This window comes from Harpia harpyja, chromosome 12, assembly GCF_026419915.1.
Source record: "Harpia harpyja isolate bHarHar1 chromosome 12, bHarHar1 primary haplotype, whole genome shotgun sequence".
Lineage (NCBI taxonomy): Eukaryota > Metazoa > Chordata > Aves > Accipitriformes > Accipitridae > Harpia > Harpia harpyja.
The window spans coordinates 22,753,914-22,775,353 of NC_068951.1; the positions used below are offsets into that span (position 1 = coordinate 22,753,914).

At 40.2% G+C, this 21,440-nt stretch overlaps 1 protein-coding gene across 1 annotated transcript in view; it reads right to left on the reverse strand.

Annotated features, from left to right (window-relative positions):
• SPSB4 (splA/ryanodine receptor domain and SOCS box containing 4) overlaps positions 1-21,440 on the reverse strand; it is a 93,556-nt gene that overhangs the window by 48,372 nt on the left and 23,744 nt on the right. The window contains exon 2 of the mRNA XM_052804754.1: positions 20,297-21,154. Within this exon, the coding sequence (XP_052660714.1) occupies positions 20,297-20,990 (694 nt within the window). The 5' untranslated portion in view covers positions 20,991-21,154. The remainder of the gene's footprint in view (positions 1-20,296; positions 21,155-21,440) is intronic.

A 21,440-nucleotide genomic window follows, 5' to 3' on the forward strand; every position in this document is an offset into this window, starting at 1 on the left:
CCTACTATGTGACAGGTGCAGATTTGATAAATGAACACTGCCTCAGTCAGCCTAGAAGCCTAAAATAAAAGATTTCATAAATGCGTGACTTCATCGTGTAAGGAACTGAAGTGGCAAGGAAAAAAGGGTTAATCTTGAGTCTAAGGAAAAAAAAAGTTCATAAAAATTAATAAATTGAAGTGAACAAGTGTCCAAAGGGCTTCTCTTTAGCAGTTTTAGGTGAAGACCACGTTTATAAATCCTTATCCTCTATGTACACATCACTATCCAATTTATGTTAAAAATGTCAACATCCAAATTAATCTGTATTAGAACTATGGATTAACAGTAATGGCAGTAGCACTTGTGAAGTATTTGCTACATAGGAATGCTACGTCTCGAACAGAAAACTTCCAGTCCAAAGAGATGAGCAAAAGTTTCATCTGAAATCTCTCTCTCAAAAAAAAAAAAAGGCAATTATGCATTAAAAACTCCAGTTCTTGCACATCTCCCCAAATCATGTTTGCTACAAATGTTTTAATATATATTTAAGGTGTGCAAAAGAAAAAAATATCAAATTATAGAAACACATCAATACTATTTTTTCAATACCCCAGGTAAACAAAACTAGGCAGGTGTATGTTAACTCATGCATACAAAATCCAGACTTCTGAAATTTTAAATACTGAATTAAATGCTTACTGTCAGCCTCCAGGGGAAGTTTTGTCAACCAAAACTGCAGGTTATAAAGTCCACTCCTTGCTTATCTACAAGTGGCAAACATTCCCAACACTTTCTACAGCACCATGGAATTGCCATCTCCTTTTGAATATGCTCCTGACTTGGATCATTTCTGCTAAGTCACGGCATTTCCTTGCACAGGCAAGGCAAAGTTATTCCTGCTTTCTGAAGGCAGCTTAGAGGACTCCCCTGATCCTCTCAAAGGACACAGCAAAAACTTCGCACCAGCAAACAAAAGTGGTGATCTTCTCTGACTCAGGGAGAACAGGCATGGAAATAGCACATAGAAGAATTAACAATTCTTCTCACAGGCTGCCCCATGGAGGAGGGGGGCAACACCAACACAACCTAGTTTCCAGACACAGTAAAATACTGATATTACAACCTATTTAGCATAGCAATACAACCAGTATAGTCATAAGCACTAACCTGTCTTTGCGGTACAACTTGCTTTGCTTCGGGGGATATTGATTTTATTGCATGGCTGTAATTTAGGGAGTCATCCAAAGTAATTATAGAACTTTACTAATTAGCCTCCTTGCTTCTACATGTAACTTCAAGGTCACAACTAGAATCTACATCAAACTGGAATTACTAAAAGAAATCTCTTACTGCCAAGAGTTAAGTTATCTTTCCACTTCCCCCCCCCCAAATCAATTCTTTATGTGGCCCATATTGCATTATTGATATAGAGATGACATAAAATGTCCATAATTCCATTAGCTGCTGTCTAAAAGAAACGTTAGTAAGTACACGATATTTAATGACAAAGACAAGTATCCTGTGGTGCCACTCTTGGGGGTGAGCCCACTCACAACAGCCAACCCCTATTCCTGACAAGGAGTCTATTAAACCAGCTGTCGGTCAGCCAGCCATGCATTATTCAAGAGCCTCATAGGCTTTGCAGACCAAAAAATTTGTCACATCTTTTCTGCCTTATCCAGCCAACCATGTAAATCACCCAGTATTAAAAGGTTATTTTGCAACATATGTTCCCAAAAACCTTTAACTTCCAGATCTCATGTGGAGGGAAAGACTAGCGGCTGCCTCACTGTGCCCAAGAGCTGAAGGAACATCAGCCTATGCCGATTTTCCGTTTCTAAAATGGAGAATGCAATGGCCACATTATGTTACTTGTCACAGTTATAAACCTGTTCTGAGTAGCAACAGGCAAGTAACCTTGGCTGCCATAGCTACAAACTACGCAAGTGACTACTGGTGGCATTTTCAGAGGCACTCAATTGTACTCCCACAGAAAAAAATCGGGAGCAGAGCTGCCCTGGCTGTGGCAGAACAAAGCCAAATCAGCATTTGCTTCTACTGAAACTGAATGAATCTCAGCAGCTCCTGTTCAGCAAGAAGAATCAAAATAACCCAACTTTAACCCTGCATAGTAACAGCCACAATCTCACCCTGCAACCTCCCATCAGATCCAATAAATGGAATAGTTTTATCAAGGTGGCTGAACTTAAATTTTAAAAAAAACAAAACAAAACAAAAAAACCCCAACCAAACCCGCAACTAGGGGAATTTACTGCATATCCCCTGATAAAGTATTCCAAAGGATAATAAATGACCCTCACTATTAAAAAATGCAACTTACTTCCAGTTCATATTTTCCTTCTAACCAGCAGATCCTTCTGGGCTCAGCACATGTTAACTTAAAGAGCTCTTTCTCATCATTCTTCTCCTTGAATACAAACTCTTAAACCATGATGCGGCTTCTGGCTGAAGGAGCATTCAGCAAGGAGAAGTGAACCTTGCAGGGAAGGGAGCAAGGCAGCTGAGAACGGCAGTACAGAGGGCAACTTCATCTCTGATGGACAAAGACAGAACACGGTTCTTCCAAACTTAAGAACATTGGTTTTTTTATTTATATCTATATAGATATGTAGATGTATGGAGAAGAGAAAAATCAGATATAGGACTTGATGTGGAGTTTTCTGAATAACAAATATTTCTGAACTTTTCTAAACAAAAACACCAAGCAAGGCCCGAGTGTGATTTTAAGAAAAATACATATTTCAATAACTTCAATAAGTTTTAATGAGGATTTATGGTTTGCTGGTTGGTTTACACATACTTTTAAAATCTAACATTGAAGGCACAGATTTAAACTGTAATGGGAAAACATGTGGATTCACCCACACATTTTTCAACATTTCCTGTCATGGAAAAAGGTAATCACTCAGCTACAGGAACTGTTTGTCAAGGGAGATGCAGTAAAATTTCTCTTTAAAAAAGTCAAAGAATAGAAATTTTATTTCTCTCCAGATGCACTCCATATATTTGTTCTATACGATAATGGGATCCATAGCACCTGCAGGCAGACCCTGAGCAATGATACGAATCCCAAGGAACCCCAACAGATGAAGAGAGAGATGCAAATCACAAACTCAGAGAGGTACTGGTGTTTAGTTTGGCCTCATCCCAACACAAGCTTTTTAGCTAAAGTGCCAAGCTTTTTTCCTTGCCTTATGAACTTGCTAGGAGCACATGGCCACGCTAACTCTACAGTAATCATAGCTACCTAAAGCAAGACAGACAGAACCGTTTTCTCCACAAAAAGTTTCTTTGTAATAAAGCAACGTCAAGCAGGAAGTGAAATAATAGAGTCTGTGTTTCTAATACAGTAGTACTCTAGTCAAAAGATTTTTGCAGTAAAGTTTAATAGCAAATAAAAATTTGCACTAAGAGCTTACGCAACAAACAAATACTTCGAAAATTAAAAAGTACATGAATGCACGCCAACAATATTAAGCATCTGATAAAACTGATTCTTATACAAAAGCCTCTTATGTCCACTTTCCGTGTTTCTTACGGGACTTATTTTTCAAATATGCTGATGTGCATTTGAATGGGAGTCAATCCCAATATGAAGCTCAAATAATTTTTGTAATGAAATCACATTTAATAAGCCTATCCCCAAAATCATCCTATACCCCAAAATGACTGTACTATCAAGTTACCCTCCTCTCTTTTCAGTCCAGAATTGATTATAGTTTCAATAAAATATTATACGTTACACTACCTAGACACTTCACAACAAGAGCTTCATAAGTAAGGCAAAGAATTATGCTGTGAGATTTTACATGTTCTTCTTCCCCCTTGAAGCTTAACTCAGTACGCTCAACACAGCACGCTCAACGCAGCATCAGTAACTGAACTTAGCTCCTATGCCCCGTGAGCAATCTAGTCAAGTATTACACGTCATTGGACAATACTGACCCAGTAAGTCTCTTATCTTGCGACAGCAGTCAAAGTTTGCTAACTTTCAGTATTTCCATTTTCCCAAGGGAAAGCAAATTCTATGCTTTTGAAGGATGAAAACACAAACTATGGCTAGAACACCAAAACTGACCGCAAAGTACATGTAGCACAAATGGGGCGACGTGGGGAAGAGCTGGGGAAAAAGAGGAAGATCACCGTTTTCTTCAAATGCACCGCTCTTGGGCTTATCAACCAATACTACTAAAGATGATTACTAAGACAACTGATGATAAACCGAAAACATCAACATTAAAAGGAAAGCAATGTTTTCCATGGCCAAGTCCTTTGTGTGATGTGCACAACGTGTTATCAATTCCCTTCCTTGGTATTTTTGGCACTTTAATGGGACCTTAATATCAGGAAAGAACATAAAGTGTTTCAAAGCCCTACCATCATCACAGCACTCTTAATTTACAATTTTTGAAGAGGTCAGTTTCTCTCAATATAACAGCAGCAGGGAACATACAGGGAGGATTGTGCAGACCATACTGTCAAGTTACACTCCATGTTTAAAATAACACTTGGAAGAAAAAAGCACTTAAGAGACACAAAAAATAATAAAATAGAGAAGGTATGGAGTTCAGGTAACTCCTTTAGAAGAACACACACTTAGCTCCAAAATAATGCTGAAATTGTAAGTTTAGCTGAAGAGTGGAAAAGCCAGAAGGGTGAACCAGATACCGAGTAGAATTTGTCTTGACATACTGGCCCATGTAACACTCTGCAAACCTCAGCAAATAGAGAAACTACTCAGAGAGGACAGATAGCTGCTCAAATTCTCACCTAACACATAGACTGGACCAGCGCACTGGCTGCATCGGCACTGCACTGATTTACAGCAACTGGGGGTGGCCCACTGCATCTCTATCTCAAGCAGAAAACCTCTTAAGTGAAAGTGAACACAGCACTGAATTTAAAAAAAATAAAATAAAATAAAAATACCAAGCTTCTGGTATGGTTTTAAACCATTGTGCAGAAGCTACTACAAGTTTTCCTGCTCAATGAATTAAAAGCCAGTTTGATTTTTTTTTTTTAAAAAGAACTTATCACTAGGTGCCAACAACAAAACAGCCCTGCTTCACTCACTCTCACACAAAACGAAACATTAAAAACGCATTAAAACCACTTTCACATGTCACTTAAGACATTTAATTTCCCTCTGAAATCAATTACTTTTTTTTTTTTTTTAATAGGTCAACTGCTGACCTCCCCAACACCCTCCAGTGCAACTGTCCGACAATAAACAGGCCCAGGAGGTTTGCTGAAAATGTAAGCTTGTTGGACATCTGGTGCTATTGAAGGATAAGACATGGAAGAAACAAGGCAGAGGGTGGTGAGGATTGTCATTGTGGGCTGGGAGAAGACTTGGTTACCTAATGTAAGACCTTGCCAAAGTTGGGCAGTTTGGGATCTTAAGCTCCAATTCAGGGGATAATGAGAAAGTGACCTTTAATGGACTGGATCAATGCATGTCAAATAGATTAAGCTTGCTGGCAGATAAGTCAACCTGCAAATGAACTACTCCAAGGTTATTCAATGATTCAAGGTATCCATAACTGATTTTTCTTAAAACTCGGCATCTTTTTTACTGAACTTCTCAGGGTTAAAAAAGAGAGAAGTTAAAAAATGAGTGGTTTTTTCGTTTTATAATCCATCTTTTTGGATAGTAAAGTGCTGCTAATAGACAGCTTGACTAACTATTAAGGGTTACTAAACACACAGACATCTGGCTAAGTCAGTCACTGGAATCCAGATGATTAGAGGCTAAGGGATCACCCAGATGAAATAAGCTTCACAGGAATCAGGGAAAGAATAGGGATTACCCTACAAGCTTACCCAGTTCCCATACTCTCCCTTAGCCAGCTATTAATTGTCAGTATTGAAGACTGAATGCCAAGCTAGGTGGACCATCAGTCAGATCCAGGTTTATGTATTCTTTCCTAGTGCAGAAGCCATACTTTCCTTCTTATCCAGCCTATTAAGTTTTACTGTTTATTTAGTTTAGTATTTCTTTACTTATTTTTACAGCCAGGGAAAAGGGGTAGCAGAGGACAGGTATGGACAAGAAGAGCACACAGCACTCAAGATACAAGCTGGCCAGAGTAACATAACCAGGTTTCCTGTTCTGTTCCAATTCACAACATCATATTCACCCTTTGGATCACTCATTACTGATATTTTCATAATATTACGCACAAAGCCTCCAGGATCTCTTTCCAGGTGGTAAGAGTTCATTGTGCACAGGAACTCTTCACACGCTACGTACAGGCAGATTTGCTCCCCTCACCCCTATCCTCCACTACGCATTACTGGGCACATAACATCGCTGAATTTCACCTACCTCTTTGTTATCCAGTTGTTAAGTACTGCAGGAGTCTTCTACAACACTTCCTGGAGTCCAGTTTAGATTTATCCACCTTGAAAAATTTTGTGTAAATTATTACTTCACCTTATTTTCCAGTGCATCATTAAGGTACTGTGAAGAGTAGATCCCAGCACAGATCCTACTGATAAACTCCTTCCAACTTAAAATCTGACCATTTGCTTCTATCTTTTGTTGCCTGTCTTTCAAAAAAGTTCCCTAATGAACTGTCCAACTTTAACAATGCGTAAGTTTCTTAGAAGGAATACTTTGTCGAGTTCTCTGAAGTATCTGGAATTTCAAAACCTAGTGGATTGCCCTTACTCCCACACGTGTTACCACCTTCAGAGAACTCTGGAAAGCATTACAGTAACTCCCTTCCATGAAAAGATCACAATTATCAGCAATTATCACTTGCCTAATCATTCCATTCTTTATTACAGTTTCTAATAGCAGAAGCCCAGATCTTTATCTGAACACTAGATCTCCAGCCTGGATCAATGAGAAGCAAAAACTGTATGAATTTCCCTCTGTAATGGCATCTACTGTACATAATGTTGACTAGGTCATTGAAAATATACTTGTTTTCTCAACTGCAACGGCTGAAAAGACACCCAAATCCCTCTATATGAAGTCTAAACAAGCATTCATCAAGACCACCACTGCTGCCAGTTATTTTGTTCAAAACTATCATTTGAGTACAAATTTTAGCAGCTAACGGGTAATAAAAATGAATCCCCAGTCCCTCAATAGCCAAAGTGAGGTCAATTTAACAGTGCTTTCAGGACCAACAGCGCACAACTGCCAATAGTGCCTCACAGTGCAGAGCCTGTTAGAGCCCCACGTTACACCCCCACACACACCCCCCGCTTTTCTGTAGCCGCACGGAATTCAGAGGCTCGGCTGACTGCGTCTCAACAGCGAGGAGGAGCGGAGGCCAAGAGCGACCCGGCCGCTGACGCGCCGGGAGGTTCGGCAGGCAGAGCGACAGCGGCAGCCGGCAGTGCAGACCACCCGCCGCCGCGGCCTGGTGCGAGGCGGAGGACCGAGGCAGAGGAGGGGCACGCACCCCCTCGCCGCCTGCTGCGCGGCAAACCCCTGGGCGCAGGCAACCGGAAGGGACGCCCAGGAAATGCCTCTGGGGACGCTACACGGAATGACGACACCTTCTAATGCACTTCAGGGCACACATCTTTGTCAGGCTAATTAAAACCAGATACCGTTTACTGTTTGCTGGTGTTCCTGTGAGGCAGGAAACAACCGGAGACTGACGGCAGGAGAAGTGCCCCAGAGGACGCTGAACTCCCTACTACAATTACCTAGCAAAAAAGGTAGTAACATCTTCGGAGACTGCTGTCTGCACTGCACAATTATGTGTTTAATGAAGCCGTTGGTTTCACTTTTTCAAAAAAAGCTGAATGTGTTTTCTGAGAATTTCAAGATAGGCCCTAAAACGGATAAGAATGAATATATGTATTAATTCATCTTGGATGGCCCATACGGGGCATGGATACTTTGGCTCTGTCTGCGGAAGCTTGTTTGTAAAATTATAATGCAGCCAAATGTGGAAGTCATTACCTAAAAAACAGATAAAGATCTGGGAAAATTACAGGTCTAATCCTGCTTAATCCAGAACATTTAATTCTTTGAAAGTGTCATGTAATACCCTTATGTGGAAATACCCTTATCAGCCCTTATGTGAAAAAGGCTCCATTTGCTTACCAATTTATTGCACTCTGGGTAAAACAGAAAAGCAAGCTGCCAAACCAAGTCAAAGAGCCCTCAAGAAACCCTGTGACTGAGACCAACCTTGACATAGAAACAGAAGCAAAACAGGCCCTTCCCTGCATCAGCAGTAAGGTGGCCCAGAAGGGCCTTTAGACAGGGCCTCCCCCACCCACCAGCTGAAAACCCATCTCTTTGGCAGCTTCTTATTCTGCAAGGTTAAGGTTAAAGGAGTGCTCTACAACCAAGTAAGTTTTATCGTGATTTTTGACATTAAACAAAACTAACGACTTCCTGGCAGTCAAAGAACATTGTTCTTTTTTAAAAAAATCAAAAATTTTAGAGTTTATTCAGGGGATGAATTCAAATCTAGATGTGTTCAGGACACATCTAGACAGCTTTGCACAACTGCATTTTTATGACTCACTCACTTGGCTTACCCCAGTCTCTTCAAAGGTAATTTCTCACTTTTTACCTCAAAAGACTATTTTTAAATACTGCTTCTGCAAACCAACTGGCAGAATCAGCTGAACAGAGCCCATTTTTCAAATATGTAGGAATAGAGACAGTATCATTTGCAGAATAAAGAAAAGAACGAGTAAAAGATGGCTTACAGCCATCCACTCGGAAAAGGACAACATAGCACTCTTCTTCCCTGCCTCCTGAAAAAACAGTATTTTATAATACTCACTGCAGAGAAAGTCGAGAAACAGCATTACCCATACCTGCTCACTAGCAGGAGGCACTCCTCTATCACCAGCTGAGTCAACAGAGAAGACTTTTTGCACAAGGAGATACTGTTTACTAGCAGCATGTGGACTTCAGACAAGCACACAGCTCCACAGAGGATCACAACTTTATTGTCAGATTAGCATTGGGAAATGGATTTACCATCTGCCTTTTTACCTCAAACCTTAATCCTAAAAGCTTGAAAAACAAGGGTGTTTGGTTTTTTTTGTTGTTGTGGGGTTTGGTTTTTCTACACTTAATGTGTGTTCTCATATTGGTTATATAAATGTGGTTTTCTTCCTTTCTTAGTACTGAGCAACTTCCTAAGTAGAGAGAACATTTGATTACCACTTTCACCTGCTCTAAGAGCAGATCAGTTCCTATTAAACACCTACTTTCATGTATTACTTTAAATACTAACCATGTAGAGTTAGCCAAAAGCTCTAGTTCAAAAGCCTAACCTCCTTTTTAAAAATTAACACTGCAAAGGCAGTTGTGCACTGAGGACAGAACATACCCAGAAGACGTTAAAATTAATGGGGTTTGGATCTACAGCTTATCCTGTTTATAAGGGTGACTAAACATACAACAGGGGGGAAATGGCAAATAATGACATGTTATTGCAAGTAATTGGCAACGATGGAAACACACACAATTGAACACAATTGTACAAAATGTTAATTCAACTCCCTCCTGCCTAATGATTATTAGCATGCTTTTTCTGTTTTCATATAGCAGTCTTCCTCCGCCTGCAAAGGACTTCACCTTCATGACACTACCAAAAATCCTTAAAATCAGAATGTTACTGTCCTGGTTTCAGCTGGGGTAGAGTTAATTTTCTTTCTAGTAGCTGGTATAGTGTTACATGTTGGATTCAGTAAGAGAAGAATGTTGGTAACACACTGATGTTTTCAGTTGTTGCAAAGCAGTAGTTACAACAAGTCAAGGATTTTTCAGCTTCTCATGCCCAGCCAGCAAGAAGGCTGGAGGGGCACAAGAAGTTGGGAAGGGACACAGCCAGGGCAGCTGACCCAAACTGGCCAAAGGTGTATTCCATACCATGGGACGTCATGCCCAGTATATAAACTGGGGGGAGGTGGCCTGGGGGGGTCACTGCTTGGGAACTAACTGGGCATCGGTCAGCAAGTGGTAAGCAATTGCATTGTGCATCACTTGTTTTGTATATTCCAATTATATTATTATCAGCATTGTTATTTTCTTCCTTTCTGTCCTATTAAACTGTCTTTACCTCAGCCCACAAGTTTTACTCACACACACACCCGCCCCTGATTTTGTCCCCCATCCCACTGCGTGGGGGGAAGTGCGCGAGCAGCTGCATGGTGCTTAGTTGCTGGCTGGGGTTAAACCACAACAGCTATCTGTGGGTCAGTTAGGATCTGTGAATATAAAACTCATATATGTAAACACTACTTAATGGTAGAACTTGTGTGGAGTTTTGAATATTTACATTTGCAAGTAAGTTGTTCCCTTCAGAGTATATGAAGGAAAAACAACATCATTACCAGACACAGTATTTTGTTAATTTCTACCTAGGAAAGCAAACCTTTTCCGTATTTAATTTAACATGCCTACTTTAACAGTTTGTTAAGATATCTTATAGGTTAAACAGGTACACTTGAAGTGAAATTCTCTTAAACCAAAATGCCTATAATTCAGAATAATGGGGAATAAGTGATTTAGTATACTATGGTAAAAGTGACATTTAGATTTTATGCTCACTCATGTTTCATACACAAAATGTTTCTCGATACTTGCATTTTAAGGAAGTTTCTATCAACACAGAAATCTGGGGAACAGAAAGCAGATGGTGGTTCCAGCCAACTAGTCTGATGAGAAGTCACTTGGAGCGCCGGGATTTATTGACTGGCATGTTCAAGTGGGTTACTGAGAAACCCATCCGCCACAACAGCATAATGTTTTTTTTTTTTTTCCTCTGAAAGTAGCACTATGCACGAAATGATGGGCCACTTCCACAATACTGTATTCCCCAACAGCAAATCTCCAATAACAGCAAAACATTGCAGGGGAGGCCCCTGCAGCAGCATGGGGGTAAGCAGCAGCATGGGGGTAAGCAGCAGCATGGGGGTAAGCAGCAGCATGGGGGTAAGCAGCAGCAGTACAGAACTGTTGCCGCTCCACAGCCAGAGAAGCTGCTGAAGGCACAAACCCCTTTGGTACAAAATCCAAACCATCATTCTATTTTGTTCCATCTCCATTGCATTTTAAAGACAAACTTATTTTCATTAATATTTTAAGATTATAGCTTATATATGCATTATGTATTAAAGGTGTTTGAAAAAATGGGCCAGAGGAAGCCTGGAAGTTCCTCTGTGTAAGCGATTTAGGAAAAAAGTTGCATTCTCAGGAAGCTGCTGTTTGCATCCAGATGCTAGCATTGTTCATGCTGCCAATTTATCAGTTTCATTTCAGAAACGTTGCCCAGTATGATGATAAAAGGCTCTAACTCCAGTATTTCAAGTACATCAAGCTACATGCTGCATTTTGAAAACATTTGCATCCTAAACGATTTAGCTTCTGCTTTATTCTTGATCAATGAAATTATGAAATGCCTTAAACTTCTTACTGGTGATCAGTTATATCTGGAAGTCAATAAAATTCTTTTAGAGGATACAAGATCCGTTATGTAGAAATAACTGATTTAAAGTTTTAATAAGTCTTCAGAAAATTAAGAAAAAAAAGGAATTTAGAAACATAAAAGTCCATCAGAAATTAAGATTACTTCAGTCAGAAAAATCTGCAGGGTTAATTCAGCCTCTCAGATCCAGAAATTTTAACAGCTCACTTATTTCTAATCAAATTGAAAAGTTCAGTTGTAAAGTCACAAATGACAAAAGACCCTGTAAGATGCCAATAGCATCACAGTGATTCCTGTAAAGTTCATACTGAAAACAGAGCAAACATTTGTCAAGTTCTTTGACTTATACAGGCTCTCGGTTTGACTTACAAAAACAAGCAGTTACCAGTGGTCAGGAAAACCCAGCATGGCTGTGCTTAACACCAGGAGGAGCCAGGTGAATTTTCACTCCCTGCCGTACAGCTAGGGGTTGGAAGCTGAGCTCCTGTGCTCTGCCAGAAAAACTGCTGATGAAAGTAAAGTAAGTAAAATAGGGATGCTTGGTCATTCAGGAGCTTGACTAGTCCTGACCTTTCTTTGACGCATGCTACTTGGCCTAGTACATCAAGGCTTATTTCCTTCTGTCAAAATCTCAGCATCTCTCCTTTTTTAACCCTCTTACCATACTTCTCTGCCTTCTCTCTTCCTTTTAAGCACTAGTACCTTTGTCACATTTCCTCTTTCAAATATATCCTCCTAGATCTTGCTGGCACTTCTCGCTTTACCTCTTACTTTTCCTCCTCGACACACATGTCATTCTGTTGCCTGTAGGTAATCTGTCTCGTGATATTGTTCATTCTTTGTACACTGTAGCCCTTTTCCCAATGGCCTGTCCCCACAACTTCAACATTTAAATCTCAATCTAAATGAAAAGTAAAGCATGTGTTAGCATTACTTCCCTTCCCAAGACAAGAAAATACCACTGAAGCTGATTTCTTAACAGAAAGCCAATGCAATTATGTTCCCTGAAGTCTCCAAGCACCAGGTGAAGCTATCCTCCTTTCCCAAATGTGTCGCAAACAAATTATTTAGAAGTACAAAAGGACTGGCTGTACCCAAATGCTAACATACACTTAATGGACTGCAGATTTTGCAGGATGTTTAAAGTTTCCCCTCTGATCTCTCTGAACTTTGACCTTCATTTGTTTACACAGGCAGAGGGCAATAGGTCATACCACTAAAATCAGCAAATTGTTTACACATATGGCAAGCACGCATGGATCGGTAATGTAGTCATGGCTACAATCATACACAGCACATTAAAGCAATTGCTTTTGTTAAAATAATGAAGATACAGTAAGTCCACATACGTGATGAGGAGACCTTCCAGTGCAATGAAACTCAGTATGAGCCACGAAGTTAATTGGCATTTCTTCAGAAATCAGTGCATACGTTCCAGTCAAGTCTAACCAAAGTCACTCACTGTAACAGAGCTTGTTTCATAAAAAGTGGCAGCCTTTAATATAAACTGTGTCAAAATTTTACACATTTTTAAGTGCAAGTGCTAATTCAGCACTGTGGCAGTTAATATGGCAAAGAATATAAAAGTTTACGAAGCAAGGCTGGAAGAAAAGCCATCACTGAAAGTACACAAACTCCAAGCACGCTGCTGGGCTGTGTTTGCTTGAGTACCAGATTCCAATATGGTGCCTGTGGCTGGATGATGCATCTCACCAGAGGCAACTTACTGGAGAGAAGTTCTTTGTTCAGTGAAAATACATTATTTTCATAATACTTATGCTACCTTTAAAACTAAAATTTGCTATTTGAAAAAAAATCATTCATTAAGTGCTTTAAAAAACTAATTCCTAAGCCTTTAAAAAAATATTTTAACCTTTATGAAGATCTTTAAAAAAGCTTCTCCAAACAGCATATTTTACATAATACGAATTACTTGGAAATGAGAAATTTTCAGAAGCATAAAGCATTTCAATTTTGAAAGCGTGAACGGGTTACTAATATAACCCCACACTCTGTTTTTTGATGGACAGAGGAACATATTTTGGAAAGCAATTACAGGCTCTCTGCTTAAGAGAATGCCAAAAAATAAAAGGTAAACACTACAAGAAGTAAGAAAAAGCACCAGTATCTAAAAGAAAATAATCACTTTGTCTTGGTTAAATAAACTGTAGCCGTCAAGCTTGCTGAAACAACAGAGAAGCAGCAGCAGTTTTTTTTAGCTTCAAGATGCTGTATCAAGGCTTTGTAGCCTATTCAGTAGCACAGTGACTAGGCATACAGATATGTGGCATACACAAGAAGAATATTATTAAACATTTATAGTTACTTCTTACTGAAAAGCAGAAGCACATCTTTAAATTTCAGGTCCAAACAATACATGCAGACATGAATTCCCATTTGCAACAGAGATGCAGCATGCTGTAGAAATAAAAATGCCTGTTGTGAAAAAACGCAACTGTGAATCTCAAACAAAAAATTATACTTCTTTAATGTTACGTACTTCCTTGCTGAAAATACATTCTGGTTTCATAAAAGTCACTTTCTGGAATAATATAATTTGTTTGGCCAACCAGTGATAAGAAATTGGCAGAGGCAAAGCTAATAAGTAATCTTCTCCTTAAAAAAAAAAAAAAACAAACAAAAAAAACACACACCACACCAAACAAACAAACAACAAAAAAAAGCCAAAACACCAAACCAGCCCAAAGATATGCCACGTCTGGAAGTTCATTACTTTTTCTAAAAGTGTTCACATAAGGCAGGGAGATACTCTTATGTTGTTATTCATCACATGAGTTTGACACACCTACCAAATCTGGTTTTTCTTAGGCATGTCCATGGAAAATACAGGTATAGCTTTGACTAACTGATCTGAGGTAACACTGGACACCTGCCTCACTCAATGACTGCCTGCTAAGTCCACGCTGAACAAGCATTACCAGAAATATTTTATGCTCCTAGTGAATAATCTTCCCATTGCAACAGACACTCTTAGCACCAATGCTGAAGACTTGCAACTCCAAACCAGTCATGCAGAATCCTGGCCAGTGTGCAGAAGGTTATATGAAATGCTTAGTTTGTTTCAAATTACCAATAGATATCCTCTTTGGAGTGTCATCATTTTACCTTCTGTATTTCACCACCAACTAACATGTAAAAATAATGCTTAAACAACTGAAAGAATCCTCATAGTTCTTGCACATGAAGTTCAGTTGTCAGTAACTTCTAACAATATCTCCTCTGCCTCAACCCTGAGTTTCAGCACTAAAGATTGAAATGCCCCATCTCACACTTCTAGTGTTGGAGGGTTTTCAGCAAAAAACAGGTTTGATAACAGGCCTGAAGACAGATCTGATCATCAGTCCCACCCCAAAACAGTTTAAAGTAAAAGACTAAAGTTATTTAAATTCTTTGTATATGCACAAATCAAGCAAGACAAGGGGGAACTTTGATCCAGTCCTGTCCTCACTAGCAGGACTTTTCATTTGTTATCCTCAGAGAGCAACACAAAACTGAACCTCAGACCACAGGGACTGTCATGCTCCATCAGGTTTCCTCGCTGGCTATCCTGGGGAAACTACAAAATACACCAGCTCAGACACACAGGACTGGGGACAAAATACTCAAGGAAAAAAAGCTGGCAGAAAAGGAACACAGAAGGATGACTTGCAGCAGAACTTACCCCCTTTACAAGAGCGAAACACCTTCTGGGAGAAAGTGGGACACAGCACAGTTGAAGGCTGCCGAGCTCAGAATTACAGCTGCAAAAAGCAAATCCCGTTCTGCCACTTGCCAACTTCTGGGTGTTTGACTTCACAGCCTCAGCATTATTTTAACACAGTGTTAATGCTGGGGCAGCTTTCCTCCCGTTTACACAGAGAAGTAGACAGCACCGTCACTACTTTCAGTGGAAACATCTGCAGAACACAGCAGCATTTCTGGACATGCTCGTTTTCGGGCACATTGCCTGTAGATTTACCATGAAAGTATGGGTTTTGCTATAATCTGAAGACTGGTATATAAATTGCCACTCACCACAATATACTCCAAGAAGATCAGGGTCTTCTTATGTTTACCTTTTTGAAGTGGACTTTGCTCTGAGACCAAACTAGAAATTAGGTTGCCATCTGCCTCTCCTAATAGAGAAGCTACACTGACTTTAAGGGAAGAAAAAGAGGCCATCTGCAGAAAGAGCTTGTGATTAGAGAAGGGAAGAAACTTCCATGGCTACAGAGACAAATAAAGTAGTACCTTAAGGAGAAATATAACTTAGGAGGAAACTCGTATGAAATCATAGTCAAAGTGGACAAAGCACACAGAGTTTTGGCAATAAACGCATCACTGGATAATGTATTGCAGAAGCATCATTATTTGCACTGAAGCTTGGATTTATGCTGTACAATTCCCAACAGCAATACATACAGAGCAAATCCAAAAATAAATACCCTTTACAAATTTCCACTTCTAATACAAACTTGTAAGAATTAGTTCACATTGCTGAGCAATTCCAGCATCGTAGCTTGAGCAAATTCATAAAAGGATTATGCAAGGCTATCAAATTTCTAATTGCTATTTTAGAGTAATAAATACAATATTCAAAGCTTAACTTTAGGTTACAACATTCACTTCAATTTTGAGAACAGAGGTGTAATCATTGCTCTTCAAGGTTCTCATTTCTTAAAAACAGGATGAATAGGAAATCAGTGGAAACACGATCAGAACACACTAACATGCATTTTTTCCTTAAGACTGTCAGATTTGGCAGTTACCATGGGACCTTTATGAACCAGAGAAGGAAAAAAAAAAAAAAAGCACAGGTATGTCAGGATGCAAATAAACCATAACACAGCTGTGGACTACTGGAGCTTGTTCTTAGCCTTTCTTTCTTAGATGAAGAAATCTGGAAGTGCTACCAGCAGGCATTTTTAGAGATGGCCAGAAGGCCAGTGCTGATGCACAACTGCAGAAGTTTCTTCATGACACTAGTGAGAACATGCTGTGCTGACATATGCATGTGGGACAGTTCCCAAGACGAGCAGAACCCCACAAACCCTCCTGCCAGCACTCAGTATTTCATTTCAACCAACTCTACACTATCACACAAGGGTGGCGGGGGGGGGGGGGGGGGGGGGGGGCAGGGCAGAAATCTTTCTGCAGCCTCCTTCTGCTTTCTCCCCACCTAGGAAGATATTAAATTCTAAGTTTTGTACCTATGAGTTGCATTATCAAGTTTTATGTCTATGGATCACCTATTATTATTATTATATACAGAATACAGACCATCTGCTTTGCTCTTCCACACCGATTCAGAACAGGGCAGAGCCGGACCTGTAATGCATGCTTATAAAAAGTATTTTGACTTCTGGAAGTCAAAATACCAACTATTCCGTCAGGTACTTTTAAGGATCAAAATAAATCACTGTGTTCAACTCGCCTACTCAATGACCAAGTTTTCCACCATGGCACTGTTATATTGTTCTCCCACCACTTTATTTAAACACGGAGGTACTAATGTATCAGTCATGATCTGCAATGTACATTTATACAAAAGTGTTTCACTATTTCTCTGTTCCAGTCTATAGTCTTCAGGACTCCTCATCAGACAACAGATATAAATAGCCTAGCTTTTTTTAAACATGCACATACCCTGAGGAAAAGAGCATCTGAAAAATAACATATACTGCATTTGTGTTATTTGGGGTTTTTTTAATTATTGCAATAGGCAATGAGTCAGAAGTCTGATGTAAAATTCTGTAAAACTTAGGCACTGGGCAAACATCAGTGTGGTAAATACTGATAGCATCTGATCAAAGAAGTTTGTCCTGGGAAGAACTCGGTGTGCTTATAATGAGCACTCTCCGTACTGTCCCCCTGCCTTCCCTCCCAAGCCCTGACAAATATTTGCAACTCTGAGACCCTCAAATGTGAGTGAAAAACTGTCTTGTGAAAGTCAGAGCACATCATCATATGATGCTCAAAGTAGCTTCTGAAGCAGAATACTCTGGGTATCAGATGCAGCTGGAAGAACAACAACTGATTTTAACTACGGCATATTCAAGAAGCAATATCCAGAGTCCAGAGGGCACACAGGTTCTTGATCTTTGACCTGCAGCCTTAACCTTCTATGATTCTGCCATCTATCCAATAATTAACATACTTCAAAGTTTGCATCGTCTCTATACTGCTATGACATATGTTTAAGTTCATTGCAGCTGCAAAAGCCCATCATTTGATCCTTTCACTCTTCCATTCCTGCAAGCCTTTCACCCTTTGCCAGGCAACTGAAATACACAGGCCTTTAAAGTATTCAGAGGTCTTCTATTTAAACAGCAAGTGTTGAAAACACTAGAAATCCGTGCAGTCGAGGTCTCCATCTGCTCTGTAAGGCACCACATAAACAGCCATTGCAAGCTGTGGTACGCATTCTGAGCGGTAACAATCAATCACTAAATAGCAAGTTACAAGTCACTGACAGCACAGTTTCAAGAACAGCTAAGTTACTATTGCCAGATCTACTAAAAGCTGCAATCGGCAGTATGAGATACTTCCAGGGAAGGAGAAAAAAAAAAAAAAGAGAATTTGTAAGGTTAAAAAGCAAACAACAACAAAGAAAACCCCACATGTATGTACGTTCAAGTGTATTTAAATTTGTGAACGCAACGTGAGCATCTCCTTGTTCTTCAAGATCTACTCCGATCTTCAGAAAAACAAACAATTATAGAAACCTGTAATATCAAGTGCTATGAGAATGAACATGAAGAGTGTCACAACCAAACCTGCACTGCTACACAAGGGCTGGCTGGATAGAAACACTTTCAGCAGAGAAGAGAAGGTGTTTGCTTTAGAGCACCAGCTAAACAAGCTACTTTGGTTTCCTGAATGCTGTTTTTGTTGCAGGACAGTAACGGATCAGTGAACATGTGATAACAAATGATGTGATTCCAGGATGTCAAACTGCCCCACGGCAAAGTGGCTTTAAACTTCCTCTTCACATGATCAGATTAACACTCAGGCCTACATATAAGTTTACTTTACAAGTTTACTTTTAGCCATAGGTTCACACTTACACCCCCCCACCCCACCCCCCAAAAAAAAACCCCCAAACCCAAACATTGCTACTTTGACTTTCTCAGGGATAGTTTAGGAAGCTACCCTGCCTCTTCCAGCAAAATTATCCCACGAGAAACCGGATGGGAATTTTTCTCTCTGCCATCTCACAGACCACAGCTATCCTCCTCTACTTAGCCCCTTTTAATTTAAAATTTCTACCAAACTCATTCACATTCTCCTCCCGTGTTTTCATCTTTCTAGAGCTCCCTTGAGCAGCCCTGTGAAGGCTACAAACAGAATGCAGAATGATTCCTTGTGTGGACGTGGTGGACCAAGCTGAGCTGTACTTTGCTTAGTTTGGCAGATACCAGTTTATAAAAACTGCTTTCGCACACAAATATTCAGTTTGCAAAAATATCTCTCCCCCACCAGCCTACACCCAAAAAAAAAAGCTGTCAGCACACCACTCTTTGCAGTGTCTTGAGTAATTGCAAAATACTTACAATCGTCCGATACTCCCCTGTATGAAAGCACTCAGGAAGCTGCCATTTAGCATCTGGCTGTAATAACCTGCAGGGCTTCTGTGGTTAAAGATTCTCTTCCCCCAGTGCTTATTACAGACGTTTATGAAAAGGTAATCTTAAACAGAGTCAAATTATTTAATTATGTTTCTGGTTTGTATGTCAGATGTAAGGCTAATGAGCAGAGAATTAATTTTTGACAGAAAAAAAAATGAGACAACCCCATTCTAATTGAAAAGGAAATTCCTTTAGAAATTACTAATTGAAAGGCAGGTATTGTACACTTGCTATTATTATCTTTTTACAAGACCAAGTTCCATTCATAAAGCCCAAAACCCATGCAAATTTTGTTCAGTCATCTGTTTTTGTTAAATCTATTTATATTCATGGTTCTTCCTATGGCTCAGAAAATACAGTCTTAAACAAGAACAAAGTTCTACTTACTACCTCATTCAGCCTTCCATTCCCCAATTCACAGCAGCTGATAAGCTGACTGTAGATAACTGGGCATGACCAAACATACACTGTACTGTGTATGGACCTGGCAGAGCATACATCTTCCTGAGCAGTGAGAAGAACTGGACAAGGCCCAGTTCTGCAGCTCATCTTCTGGTGGGCTACTGCTTCAAGGTCACAGCAGCAACATGCTCCTCCTTACTATGTAATGATTTGATATTACCCCTTTAGATCAAAAATAGCTAATGCTTATCCAAAATCCCATATTTCTGGAGAAGAAAATACCCTGAGAGAGCACCTTCTGAAATGAACTAAGGAACAGAACTCTTTCAGGAAAACTGCTGAAAGCAGTATTTGACCTGAGCTCCCAGATTCTTGGGGATCCACAGCTGCTTCTGAGGGTCCTGGAAAGGCAACTATGGAAAGAAAGCCTACTGGCCTGAATTCAAGTATGTTTATGCACACCATGTAAAGTTCCCACTACTACAGGAAATTTTTTACAGGATCCACAAATCCCATTTGAAAACCACAGATCTAAAACATATCCTCCAGTAAACAAAGAGTTTTACTGTTAAATATACCCGGGAAGTTTCTCGATATCTTTTTTCTCAACTTGTTCACTTTCTTTAGATACAGATTGCTTGCCAAAAGGGAAGATGTTTTGCTACAATCCACACCGTCACTACAAGACACAACTGATAGAGATCAGTTGTGGGCAGTAACTATGGAATGCAATCTATTTACAGTGGACAGTCCACTCCCACCCAGCACAACAAAAGCATAAAGAAAAAATCCTACATGAGAAAAGCTGAAAGACAGTGTAATGAAGAAAACGATAACACTTACGGTCAAGTCCGTTGATGTATCTCATTGTAATTTCACAGTGCCCCCAAACTGCACTGACTATGGGGTACAGTTTTTTCCCTTTTAGTCCCCTGAAGGCCACTCCAAGATACTGTCCATCTACCATGAAGCTAAGCGTCCCTTCATCCATATCCAAAACCACCAGTAAGGAGTCTGGGAGTACAAAAGACTCATCTGGTTCCAAAAAGACAGGATACGTGACCCCAGGCTGGTTTTTACAATTGTGGTAGAGTTTGTTGCGTCCCAGATCCCAGCCCCATGATTCACTATTGCTACCAACCAATGATGTATACCCCACCGAGTGCAGCGGAGCTTCGGCCGTGGAGACGCCCACCACAGCATGAGTTCCCCGTTGCCTCGTGGGCCAGTGGATTTGCCAGACATGCAGGCCTCTCGTGTAGCCAACTTTGCCGCGGATGCAATCTGTGCTTTGGGCAACTGGGTGTCTATGAAAAGTCAGTTTATCATCTTCCTTTACAAATATATTTAAGGACCGATCTTCGTTGTTCCAAGCATGTTTATACTGGACCTCCAGCTTGGCAGGGGGCATATCCAACAGCATGTCCAGTCGTGCCGGCTTGCAAAAATCCGGGCCTCTCAGCTCTCGTTTAACAGGTCTATAAGGGGGCTCCCTCACATCCACAGACTTTATGCTCCCTGAGATTTTCTGGCCCATTGCTTGGCTGCAGATTTACAAAAGAGAAAGAAAAGTTGACTTTGGCCCAACGTTACCTCATGAAAGCACTTTTACATTGAGCCAGTGACCTGACAAGCTGACTGGATTTACTTCTCCAGTTTGGAACTTTTTAGCAGCAATGTTTTCGGAGAAAAAAAATGCTCCTGAAAGAAAGCAGAAAGTTTCCAGTTAGTTCAAGAAAGCCAACAGAAAACCTGTAACATTTTTAAAGAAATTCTCATCCCTAGTAGTTATTTTAAACACCAAAGCTGACAGTTCACCACTTTTTCTTCAGTATCCTACAGCGCTAACCAGCCTACCAGCAGGATACTGAGGCCACCAGTGTACAGAGTGCAGACAGTCATTTCCTCCAATTCATAATAGGATGCAGACATTCCCCACCTTCTGCCCTTCCACCTATTTTGTCTGGCCAAGTTCACAGCAGTCCTG